The 12284-nt window shown below is 44.4% G+C and overlaps 1 protein-coding gene across 6 annotated transcripts in view; it reads left to right on the top strand.

Annotated features, from left to right (window-relative positions):
* LOC133116561 (dedicator of cytokinesis protein 9-like) overlaps window positions 1-12284 on the top strand; it is a 98271-nt gene that overhangs the window by 82219 nt on the left and 3768 nt on the right. For all 6 annotated transcript variants that reach the window (XM_061226253.1, XM_061226252.1, XM_061226249.1 and 3 more), the window contains 9 exons: window positions 25-207; window positions 692-805; window positions 1565-1780; window positions 2581-2638; window positions 3967-4073; window positions 5037-5159; window positions 7467-7580; window positions 11031-11177; window positions 12053-12263. In XM_061226253.1, the coding sequence (XP_061082237.1) occupies window positions 25-207; window positions 692-805; window positions 1565-1780; window positions 2581-2638; window positions 3967-4073; window positions 5037-5159; window positions 7467-7580; window positions 11031-11177; window positions 12053-12263 (1273 nt within the window). The remainder of the gene's footprint in view (window positions 1-24; window positions 208-691; window positions 806-1564; window positions 1781-2580; window positions 2639-3966; window positions 4074-5036; window positions 5160-7466; window positions 7581-11030; window positions 11178-12052; window positions 12264-12284) is intronic.

Genomic DNA, 12284 nt, shown 5'->3' with positions numbered 1-12284 from the left:
TCTCTCTCTCTCCCCCTCTCTCAGTTCCCGTGCACGTTCTTCGAGGGGCGTGCAGATATGTGCGCCTCGTTCTGCTATGAGATCCTGAAGTGCTGCAACTCCAAGCTGAGCTCCATCCGCAGCGATGCTGCACACCTGCTCTACTTCCTCATGAAGAGCAACTTCGACTACACCGGCCGCAAGTCCTTCGTCCGCACGCACCTGCAGGTCCGCAAGCTCCGCTCACCGCTTATTATGAGCAAGACACCTAGCCCCTAAATGCTCCTGACAAGCTGGTCGGTAGCTTGCATGGTAGCCAATCGCCGTCGGTGTGTGAGTGTGTGTATGAATGGGTGAATGACCATCAATTGTACAGCACTTTGGATAAAAGCACTATATAAATGCCAACCATTTACCATTTACCATATTATAATAATAATAACTATTATCATTATTATTGTTTCCATTATTATATTCTTTAATGCATTATTATTGAAGCTCAATTCGAATTGGGACTCAAATTGAGCCTTCATAATGGCCTTGTTGCCCTCTCACTGCCGTGTACTGTGCGGATTAAAGCCACAGTTCCTCAGCTCAGTTGTGTGGATTGAAGCCACGGCTCCGCGGTTTGGCCGTGCAGATAACTGTTCCCACCGCTCAGGATGGCCCACTGCCCGAATTCCCCTGAAGTCTCCGCCCCCTTTTTCCCCAGGTGGTGATTGCCGTCAGTCAGCTGATCGCTGATGTCATCGGGATCGGCGGGACCCGGTTCCAGCAGTCTCTCTCCGTCATCAACACCTGCGCAAACAGCGACAAGACCATCAAGGTGAGCACGCTGCCCCCTGGTGTCTCCCACGGTAACCGCAATGAACTCGCACTGTTTAAAAAAAAAAACCACTGTGCGAGGTGCCATCTTGTTTCTACACAGACTTGAAGCAGGAAAGAACCGAACATTTACATTACATTACATTATTGGCATTTGGCAGACGCTCTTATCCAGAGCGACATACAGTTGATTAGACTTATCAGGAGACAATCCTCCTGTTGTGGCTACGCTGGGGATCGAACCACCGACCTTGTTTGTCCCAGTCATTTACCTTAACCACTACACTACAGGCCACCCTGACATTTGAAATGGGACTCTGCAGTTTCCATTTATATGTACAGTATTGCAATTCTAAGCCAATTTATGATGTTGATTTCCTTCTACTGCAAGGCTAACAAAGTGTGTATTTATGATGCACATTAATGCACTATTGCACCTATGGCATTCACCCGTTATACTGTGTATGTATCTATTTACTGCCATGGCTTTTGGCAACTTTTTTTTTGCCAACTGCTTTTCTCAAATTCATGAGTCAAAGAAAATGGTGTTTAAGTTGCTTAAGCTAAAGTTAGCACAGAAATATTTAATAGAGAATTATGTTCTGTGTTTAGCATGTATAACCTCAGCAGTCAATATCTCAGTAGCGTGTGGGAATTCATGGGTGTGGAGGTTTTGTGGAGTGCCCCCCATCCCGCCAGACATTGCTGGAGGCTGCAGTCACACCATGTCTCTGCTTGGCTCCTGCGACCCTCCCCCCAGAACACGGCGTTCCCGTCGGACGTGAAGGACCTGACCAAGCGCATCCGCACGGTGCTGATGGCCACGGAGCAGATGAAGGAGCACGAGAGGGACCCCGAGATGCTGGTGGACCTGCAGTACAGCCTGGCCAAGTCCTACGCCAGCACCCCTGAACTGCGCAAGACCTGGCTGGACAGCATGGCGCGCATCCACGTGAAGAACGGGGACCTGTCCGAGGTCAGTCAGGCTGTTTCATACTGCACCTAAAAACAGGTCTGAGGTCAGTCAGGCTGTTTCATACTGCACCTAAAAACCTGTCCGAGGTCAGTCAGGCTGTTTCATACTGCACCTAAAAACAGGTTTGAGGTCAGTCAGGCTGTTTCATACTGCACCTAAAAACAGGTTTGAGGTCAGTCAGGCTGTTTCATACTGTACGAACAAACCTGTCTGCATGGGAGTTGTGCGGCATTTCGCCAAGGTTTCAGACCACGTCCCCGAAAAAGCACTGATATTGATTGGTTGACGGGTGATGTGGTATTATGGTATCATGGTCACCTGTATAATGTTAGTTGCTTTCCTGTTGCAAATTTCAAACAACAACGATGGAGCAGTTTGATTAGCGGCGAGCTGAAGATGTTTAACTATACTGGCATACTTCATCAATACATAATAATAAATAAAAACTTTATACCAGGAATCTTATTATATGGCTTGTGTGACAGTATCAATGTTCTGCCCATTTGCCACACACAGTGAAAATCAAGTATACTACGCAGACCACTGCTGCTTTGGTATTCAGAAATCACTTAAATCCTAATGTGACTTATAGCATAGTATCCTCACACTCCCTCTTGTGCCTACACTGCTACTTACTGTCATATTCGGAGATGTAAATTTGTGCAATACATTTTGGTGCATTCATGAAGAATAGCTTGGCATGTATTAAGATGGCAGGTGGGTGGGGCTTGACTGAAGGTGTTCCACGGGGTAGGTTGTCGGATCTTTGATTGACAGGAGTTTCTCCCTATCCCCTGCAGGCAGGGATGTGCTATGTCCACGTGGCGGCTCTGGTGGCTGAATACCTGCGGCGAAAAGGTGCGTCTCCACCTGCAGCTGTACACCACAAGGGGGCGCCACAGTCACTGTTCCTCACTATGCCGCCTCACACACTGTCCTGTACTAACGTCTGGGCACGTGTGTGCAATGAGATGTTTTATTGTTATGCTTTTACTCGATGAGTCTATAACACATTTCCAAGTACATTGAACCTTTTCATTCCTCATAGACTTGAGGCTTTTCTGTTGCACCAAACCACTGCTGGTATCAGCTGTAAATATGAAGTTATTTATTTCATTTTTGTTTCATATACAGTATACCTCACATGTTTTTTCAGAATTTGGCTGTCTTTTTAATGCTTTAAAATGTTATCTGTGTAAACACTAATATGGTAGGAAGAAAGATCATAATGATCATAATTATTACTAGCTTGTGTTTAGTCTGAAATGTCTTCTCAAACAAATTCTGTATCCACTGCCCATAGTCTGTGCTCTCCTAGTTTTCTGAAAACAGGTAAACAGGAGAATTCTGTTATCGGCCTAGTTTATGACCAAAATAGGTATTAATAGCAGTGAGATTTAGCAAATTTTTCGGATGCATATTTTGCCACATTGACGGATTAACAGTCTTGTGATTGGTTGGGTTTGCCTGGGGTTCAAAGGTCGACCCTACAGTCCTCTGATAAGATGTTCTGTGAAGCTCCGATAGATATCAGTGGCATTTTCTGCGGCCATTAGATTCCAATCAGACAGTTTATGCTGGAGGGTTCCTCTTATGGCCATGGCCAAGGGCCAGTGAGCTGAGAGAGCTTGGGGAATGGGATTATCCTACATGTAATGGCCACCACTGACCCCTGTGTCCTTTTCACAACAAGAAGAGGCAGTGTTTGTCCCTGAAAACAGAACCCAATAAAGTATCCAAGCTTATGGCCGAAGTGCTAGTTTGGTGGACAGCATTAAGTTTAGTCTAAAACGTTCAGAGAAGGTTAGATATATGAAAATTAAAATATGGGCAGTTCTACTGGGGAATTATTAAAATACAAAGCATGCGGCATCTAGACTGAATCTAGATCTAGATCATGATCTTTTTTCTTGTTTTTGCAAGTCCAGGAAAAGGCAAACTCGTATTTGTTGCCTAAACTTTTTGTTGTTGTTGAGACTATCATGTCTTAGTGTTCCCACACATTTACATATATTAAATCTGTAATTTCAGGCATTTTCAAGCAGTGTATACATACACATTAATACACGACTAGGCCAATACTGTTCGGCCAGTACTGCATTTTGTACACACATTAACACACTGATAAGCCTTCTCCCTCAACTCTCTCCGATATTTATTTGAACTTTCTCCTGCGTCTATGGCAGCCATGTTCAAACAGGGCTGCTCGGCCTTCCGACTCATCACGCCCAACATCGACGAGGAGGTGGCCATGATGGAGGACGCTGGGATGGAGGACGTGCACTTTAACGAGGTGGGCGGGAGAGAGGGGCGAAAGGGAGGGGGTCGCCCTGTGAAACAACCTGAAAAGGGGGAGGTTACCAAGGGGAAACATTGTCTAAAATAGGGACATTATATAGATAAACACTCAAATAAAACGGTAGATATATGTAGTCTGCTGATGGCAGATGGTAGGATATTTAAGCTATGTTAATAGGAGCAGGTGAGGCAGACCCACCTCTGTCATTCTCTGTCTGGGACTGAATGTACAGTAAGTCCCCAGAAGCTCTGGACAGAAGCCGGTTACAGATTATCCCACACAGGCCTGCTACTTCATGCATTTCCCCTTTTATGCCTCATTTAATTTAGTCATCATCGCCTATAAAACCTGCGGAGTGGAATACAAATAGCAGGTTAGTTTTGGCGAGCCTTGAATGTTTTACGAGCTCCCTGTAAATTTTGCAGGAACAGCAGTCATCTGCAGCGGCAACAGAAGGAAAGCGCATCAGAAGTGCCGTCTCGGCTCCCGTGGTTATGGCTCTGATGCTGTAAAATGTGTTCTCAGGGCCGGCTTATCTCCCCCTATCAACTGCACTCAGAGAGTGTCCTGCAGTGTGAGCAGGGCCCTGGTGCAGAATCTGCACTTTTCACTCAGATAACCACGAGGCTGCTTTGGATCTTAATCAGGAGTCTCGTTTCCAGCTGTCAAACTAAGAGTGCGCCCCTCACAAAAGCAAGTCCCAGGGAATCGCACTCTGGGAATGTTTTGGAAACTCTACGGTGCATGCACTGCTTTCCTGTTTTTATCTAAAGACACTGGTGAGAGGCAAACAATTTAAGCAGGACGTGTAACAACTGTGTGTGTGTGTGTGTGCGCGCAGGACGTGTAACAGCAGTCTGTGTGTGTGCAGGACGTGTAACAGCAGTGTGTGTGTGTCTGTGTGTGTACACAGGATGTGTAACAGCAGTGTGTGTGTGTGTGTGTGTGTGTGTGCAGGACGTGCTGATCGAGCTTTTGGAGGAGTGTGCTGATGGCCTGTGGAAAGCTGAGCGCTACGAGCTCATCTCTGACGTCTACAAGCTGATCATCCCCATTTATGAGAAACGGCGCGACTTTGAGGTGCTCTGCCATACCGCCATCTGTTCTGTTCACACCACGCATCCCTCTGTCCACACAACACACTGTTCTGTTCACACAACACACTGTCCTGTCCACACAACACACTGTTCTGTTCACACCACGCATCCCTCTGTCCACACAACACACGGATCTGTTCACACCACGCATCCCTATGTCCACACAACACACTGTTCTGTTCTCACCACGCATCCCTCTGTCCACACAACACACTGTTCTGTTCACACCACGCATCCCTCTGTCCACACAACACACGGATCTGTTCACACCACGCATCCCTATGTCCACACAACACACTGTTCTGTTCTCACCACGCATCCCTCTGTCCACACAACACACGGATCTGTTCACACCACGCATCCCTCTGTCCACACAACACACGGATCTGTTCACACAACACACTGTCCTGTTCACACCATGCATCCCTCCGTCCACACAACACACTGTTCTGTTCACACCACGCATCCCTCTGTCCACACAACACACTGGCCTGTTCACACAACACACAGATCTGTTCACACAACACACTGTCCTGTTCACACAACACACTGTCCTGTTCACACCATGCATCCCTCTGTCCACACAACACACTGTCCTGTTCACACAAAGTACGAGTGGGTTAAGATAGAAGAACCTTAACAGAACCTACTCTTCCATTCACACATTTTATGGTGTCTCAACTTAAGAAAATGTGTCTTGTCTATTTAATTTGTTTCATATACAGTATACCTCACATGTTTTTAGTTTTTATCAGAATTTCTTTTCAACTAATACAGTGGTGTGAAAAAGTGTTTGCCCCCTTCCTGATTTCTTCTTTTTTTGCATGTTTGTCACACTTAAATGTTTCAGATCATCAAACAAATTTTAATATTAGTCAAAGACAACACAAGTAAACACAAAATGCAGTTTTTAAATGAAGGTTTTTATTATTAAGGGAGAAAAAAAATCCAAACCTGTGTTCAATTTCTCTAGCCACACCCAGGCCTGATTACTGCCACAGCTGTTCTCAATCAAGAAATCACTTAAATAGGACCTGCCTGACAAAGTGAAGTAGACCAAATGATCCTCAAAAGCTAGACATCATGCCAAGATCTAAAGAAATTCAGGAACAAATGAGAAAGAAAGTAATTGAGATCTATCAGTCTGGAAAAGGTTATAAAGCCATTTCTAAAGCTTTGGGACTCCAGCGAACCACAGTGAGAGCCATTATCCACAAATGGCGAAAGCATGGAACAGTGGTGAACCTTCCCAGGAGTGGCCGGCCAACCAAAATTACCCCAAGAGCGCAGCGACGACTCATCCAAGAGGTCACAAAAGACTTTTGGGAAAATACTCTGTGGTCTGACAAGACAAAAGTTGAACTTTTTGGAAGGTGTGTGTCCCATTACATCTGGCGTAAAAGTAACACCGCATTTCAGAAAAAGAACATCATACCAACAGTAAAATATGGTGGTGGTAGTGTGATGGTCTGGGGCTGTTTTGCTGCTTCAGGACCTGGAAGACTTGCTGTGATAAATGGAACCATGAATTTAGCTGTCTACCAAAAAATCCTGAAGGAGAATGTCCGGCCATCTGTTCGTAACCTCAAGCTGAAACGAACTTGGGTTCTGCAGCAGGACAATGATCCAAAACACACCAGCAAGTCCACCTCTGAATGGCTGAAGAAAAACGAAATGAAGACTTTGGAGTGGCCTAGTCAAAGTCCTGACCTGAATCCTATTGAGATGCTGTGGCATGACCTTAAAAAGGCGGTTCATGCTCGAAAACCCTCCAATGTGGCTGAATTACAACAATTCTGCAAAGATGAGTGGGCCAAAATTCCTCCACAGCGCTGTAAGAGACTCATTGCAAGTTATCGCAAACTTGATTGCAGTTGCAGTTGAGGGTGGCCCAACCAGTTATTAGGTTTAGGGGGCAATCACTTTTTCACACAGAGCCATGTAGGTTTGGATTTTTCTTCTCCCTTAATAATAAAAACCTTCATTTAAAAACTGCATTTTGAGTTTACTTGTGTTGCCTTTGTCTAATATTTAAATTTGTTTGATGATCTTAAACATTTAAGTGTGACAAACATGCAAAAAAAATAAGAAATCAGGAAGGGGGCAAACACTTTTTCACACCACTGTATATTTCCAAAACCCATGAATGCTCACGAATCTCCCTTTGCAACATGGGTATCCCCGGTCCAGCATTGCCTGAAACACATGTTTGAGTAATCCAGCCGAAAAGAAGGGGGCAGTCCCTCGACAGTGAGTTCAGCCCCTTTTTCCTGCTGCTTGTGTTGTGCAGAAACTGGCCCACCTGTACGAGACACTGCACCGTGCCTACAGCAAGGTCACAGAGGTCATGCACACGGGGAAGAGGCTTCTGGGAACATACTTCAGAGTGGCGTTCTTTGGCCAGGTGAGCCTACCAACGGTGGCCTGCCGGGGCCACATTTAGTGTTTCAGTCCAACATTTTCCACAGATGAGAAATGGTAGCATTTGACGCCCGTCTTTCACTGAGTTTAAGCTCCCCAGTGCTTTCTCTGTCTCCCTGTGTTCACCAGTAATACTGAAGTGCCAGTGAATGTGTGAAGCTTTTCTCTCAGATAGCTTCACAGCTTTTCTGCCTTTTCACGAATGCCAACCAAACCAAAGCTGAAGGAAGGTCTGCTATAGAGGGGCGTTCGCCTTTTTCCTTTTGTGTATTCAGGGGCTTTCCCTTGCGCATGAATGCAGCAGATATAGGTTTTATTAAAAGCATGGACCCCCCATCCCCTCACCCACAGTTTTATGATTTATTTTAATTAAATCTCTCTGCTTTTTTTTTCTTCTCTACCTTATAGGCAGCGGTAAGTTGAGCTGCAGGTTGTGCTGTGAGATTAACCCTTTGAGTGCTGTGTGCTCTTCTGCTTCTCACTCACTGCACCTCTTTACACGGGCAGTTTGTGTTCTCACTGTCCTCTGCAGCTTCACCTGTGCTTCTTGTTCCTGTGAAACAGCAATGCATGTGGCTGAGTATAAAACAAAATGGCGGCTGAGTTTGTCTCTCTGATGTTACTGTGAAAGCCTCATCTGTCTGCCTGCCGAGTCTCCATATCCGAGTCTCATCTGCAACTTTAGTTTTGTCGTGATGGTTTCCTTTTGTCTGTGGCCCATTTTTAGAATCCAAAAACTCTTGAAAATGTTTGTCACTGTAGGCTTTGTATGACATGGCTTGTTGTTCTTAATCATCACAATGAATAGATCTCAGAAGATATCTGTTCACATATAGCCATACTGCTACCATTTAATGTTGTGTGTCTAACATGCATATAACAGCAGCAATGTTCGTATGCTCTTTTTTAAAATAAACTGATCATTTTGACGTGGAACCAAGAGAAGGTGTTTGGTTGGACATACTTCAGTCACATTTGGGCCTATCCAACAGCAGTGCGTGTTACAGCCACCCAAACATGCTCCCTTGGTTTGTTTTCACAGTTGTATTGAGAAATACGAACTGAGCTTCTCACTCTGAAATCCACTTACCTCCTGTTGGGTTTGGGCTTTCTGAGTATATTTGGAATAACTTTGATTTTGTTTTTTTATTGTTCATGGCCCTGTAGCAGTACCAGTTTTCTGACAGTGAGAGAGATGGAGAGGTAAATGAATGATGCAGTGCACATAATGCACCAGTGCTCCTGGGATTCTCATCCTCCTCCTCCTCCTCCTCCTCCTCCTCCTCCTCCTCCTCCTCCTCAGTGTTGTCAGACTTACAGTAAATGTGCTTACCGTTAACCCTCTCCCCCTGTCCCAGATCATCCATTTCACTAGTCCAGTTTTTTGGTTGAGTCATAGTCTGTTGACAGTCTTGTTTCAAGGTCATATTGAATTGTTTCAAAGCTCCTAATTGGTGGGGCTATCGCATGCTGTCAATGACTCTGTTTTTTCTGTTTGAAATCTTTTGATTGGTAGACAGTCACAACGGTAAAATGAACCAGTGAGCTCCGGTGATAGCTCCACCCATTAGTCACCTGTCTGCTGTCCCCCTCCCCCATATGTCCGTTCACTGTAGCGTGTCCTCATAATTCACTTATTTCTATTGTTGATATGAATATGCTTGAAACAAAAACTTGAACAGTACTTTTAAAAATGCTCGCCTTCAAATTTTACACTTGCTCCCCTGTAGTCCATTTATACCAGTTCTAGATGTAGTCCATTTATACCAGTTCTTGAGAACTTGGGTGCCGATGTTTACACATGCAATATGTTTTTTTTTTGTTTTTTTTGTCAGTCTGTTAATTCCAGCACATAAAACGTATGCAGTAAAATTCATAGAAGCAGGTCATGGTGAAGTTTGTTGCCTGTAGAGGTAACTTCTTTTCAATCAACAATTTGAACAGACCACTGCACATGTATTCCTGGTCATCTGTAGCCTGTTCATACCAGTTCTATATTTGGTCAATTCCCATCTGGTTACACCTAGTCCAGTCACACTTGCTATAGAGATCAGATTGAGTGCGTGGAAGTATTGTTTCTAGTTCTGAAATCTCTATTGCCAGAGCAGTGAAGTCCAATGTTCTCCCTATTAACATCTTTAAAAGATGTTAATATTTAATCTACAGTCCCTCCCTAACTTTTGTCTCCTTGAATGTGTGTGTGCGTGTGTGCGTGTGTGCGCGTGTGTGTGTGTGTGTGTGTGTGTGCGTGCGTGCATGCGTGCGTGTGTGCGCGTGCGTGTATGCGTGCGTGTGTGCGCGTGCGTGTGTGCGTGTGTGTGTGTGTGCTCACGCATAGATGTGTATTTTATTCAACTTTCTTACCGCAATAGATTTTCACAGGTGTTTATCAGTCTTGTGTCATTATCATTTTTTGTGTTAGCTTCGGCATCATTCACACACATACTGTTTCTGTACCTTGTTGTGAAGTATAGAGTGTCATTACTGCATATCAGAAGCTAAGTGTAGAATTAAAACATTTATCTCATTCTTGATTTCCTTAGTGTGGCATACAGTAGTGTGCCAAGATTTGAGCGTGCCTGATCAAAAAGCCTTTAATAATGAATATCTAAGTGAACCTAACCTCTATATGGTACAACGATAAACCTGACACATTTCTTCAAATTAAAGCAAGATTACTTTTTATTTACATTTTTCACAGTTTCAAAACAATATAAAAAGGAAAAATGCCCTGTGCAAGGGTTTGGTAACCCTGTCAGTTAGTACTCCTCAGGTAACTATAACAGCTTGCACACGCTTCCTGTAGCCAGCTTTCAATTCTCGCTTTTGGAATTTTTGAGATCTCTCCACAGATTCTCAATTATATTCTGGGGACTGTGGTGGCCTTCATCCTGGAGGTGTTCTCTTTTGCATACTTCAGAGACTTAATTTTGTGTTGAGGTCGTTCTTTCTGGCAACTCTGCCATGTAGGTCTTTGTTGTTTAAAGTATGTTGTATTGTTGTCCTGTAAACAGCTAGACTTGTGTCTGCTACTCTTTTTTGCAGCTCTTTTGCAGTGATCTTTTTAAAAAACAACAAAGAATAATCCGAAAGGTTTCCCAATCTTTTACACAGGGCCCTTGTCCTTTTTTTAGAATTTATAAACTGTAAAAAATGAAAATATAAAGCAATCTTGCTTTAAAATGAGCAGAAAGGTCTCATGTTTTACTGTTACATTTAGAGTTCAGATTTGCTTCTGGCCACTTGGATATTCATTAGACCTGTAGTGCCCAAATTTTTGCACCCCACTGTCGGTGTGTATTTTCAGTGGCTACTACATGCATCATTAGATGCTCATTCACAAACAATGCATTTGTGTGTGTGTGTGCGTCACAGACACTACTTAGTATTCTTATGTCTGACTGAGCTCACAGTGTTCCTGCTTTCCTCACAGGGCTACTTTGAGGATGAGGATGGTAAAGAGTACATCTACAAGGAGCCCAAATTCACACCCCTCTCAGAAATCTCCCAAAGGCTGCTCAAGCTGTACTCTGATAAATTTGGGGCGGAGAATGTGAAGATGATCCAGGACTCAGGAAAGGTATGAGTTTCCTGTGTCTGGTTACCAGGGCATATGAATATTAATTCATTAATATAATAATAACAATCACAATAATGATACTATTCTTATTCTGCGTCATGGGGCTGCCCAGTGGCTCGTCCTGTTAAGGCACTGTTCTAGTGAATGGATGGGGCCCAACCGTGCGCAATCAAAACCGGAACCATGCCAACCTGTGGCTACAGCCCCACAGAGCAACACACAGTTGGCTCTAGCATCGCCCAGGGAGGGGAGGGTTTCCGCTCCCTGTGATGACAGCCTCTTGTAATGCACCAAGAGGTCCTGCAGATTGATGGGCTGTCTGCATGTTCATCTGTTGAACTGCACATGAAGCGCCTTCCTCCAACTCTGAACTGGAGCGTGATAAGAAGCCACAGCTGACATCACGTGCTCCGGAGGAGAGCGCCCGCTTGTCTGTGCTCTTCAAATCCGACAGTGGATATTACCCCAGGGACCTGATAGTGTATTCCTAATTGGCGAGAAAAGAGAGGAAAACCATTCAAGACAAAATGATAATACTGTATCTGTTTTTCTCTCCAGACCTGTCACGTTTAATAGTTAGCCTGAAGAAACTCATCATTTAGTTAGTGTTTATAAGATAACCCTGCTAGTAATCTCCGGGGCTGTGATTGGTCGCATACCACTCGCTTTCCAGAAGCAAGTCTTATTCTTATCTGAGTGTTCTCTATCTGAGCCATCACCACAAGCACCATTTCCTGTTTACGTAGGTTTAAAAGAGCACAACAACAGAAATATGAGAATGTTTTTAACAGGTACACATTTTTTTATGTGTGTAAAAAATGTTTTATTTTATTTCCCATGTTTTCCACTAATTTTGACACTGTGACTTCACGCAGGTGAACTCCAAAGACCTGGACTCCAAGTACGCCTACATCCAAGTGACCCACGTCACCCCGTTTCTGGAGGAGAAGGACCTGGTGGACAGGAAGACCGAGTTTGAGAGGAGCCACAACATCCGGCGCTTTGTGTTCGAGACGCCCTTCACCGTGTCCGGCAAGAAGCAGGGCGGGGTGGAGGAGCAGTGCAAACGTCGCACCATCCTGACCAGTAGGTGTCACTGTTTCCCCC

This window comes from Conger conger, chromosome 17, assembly GCF_963514075.1.
Source record: "Conger conger chromosome 17, fConCon1.1, whole genome shotgun sequence".
NCBI classification, from domain to species: domain Eukaryota; kingdom Metazoa; phylum Chordata; class Actinopteri; order Anguilliformes; family Congridae; genus Conger; species Conger conger.
The sequence above is the reverse complement of the archived record's forward strand: the minus strand, read 5'-3'. Positions and strand labels throughout refer to the sequence as shown.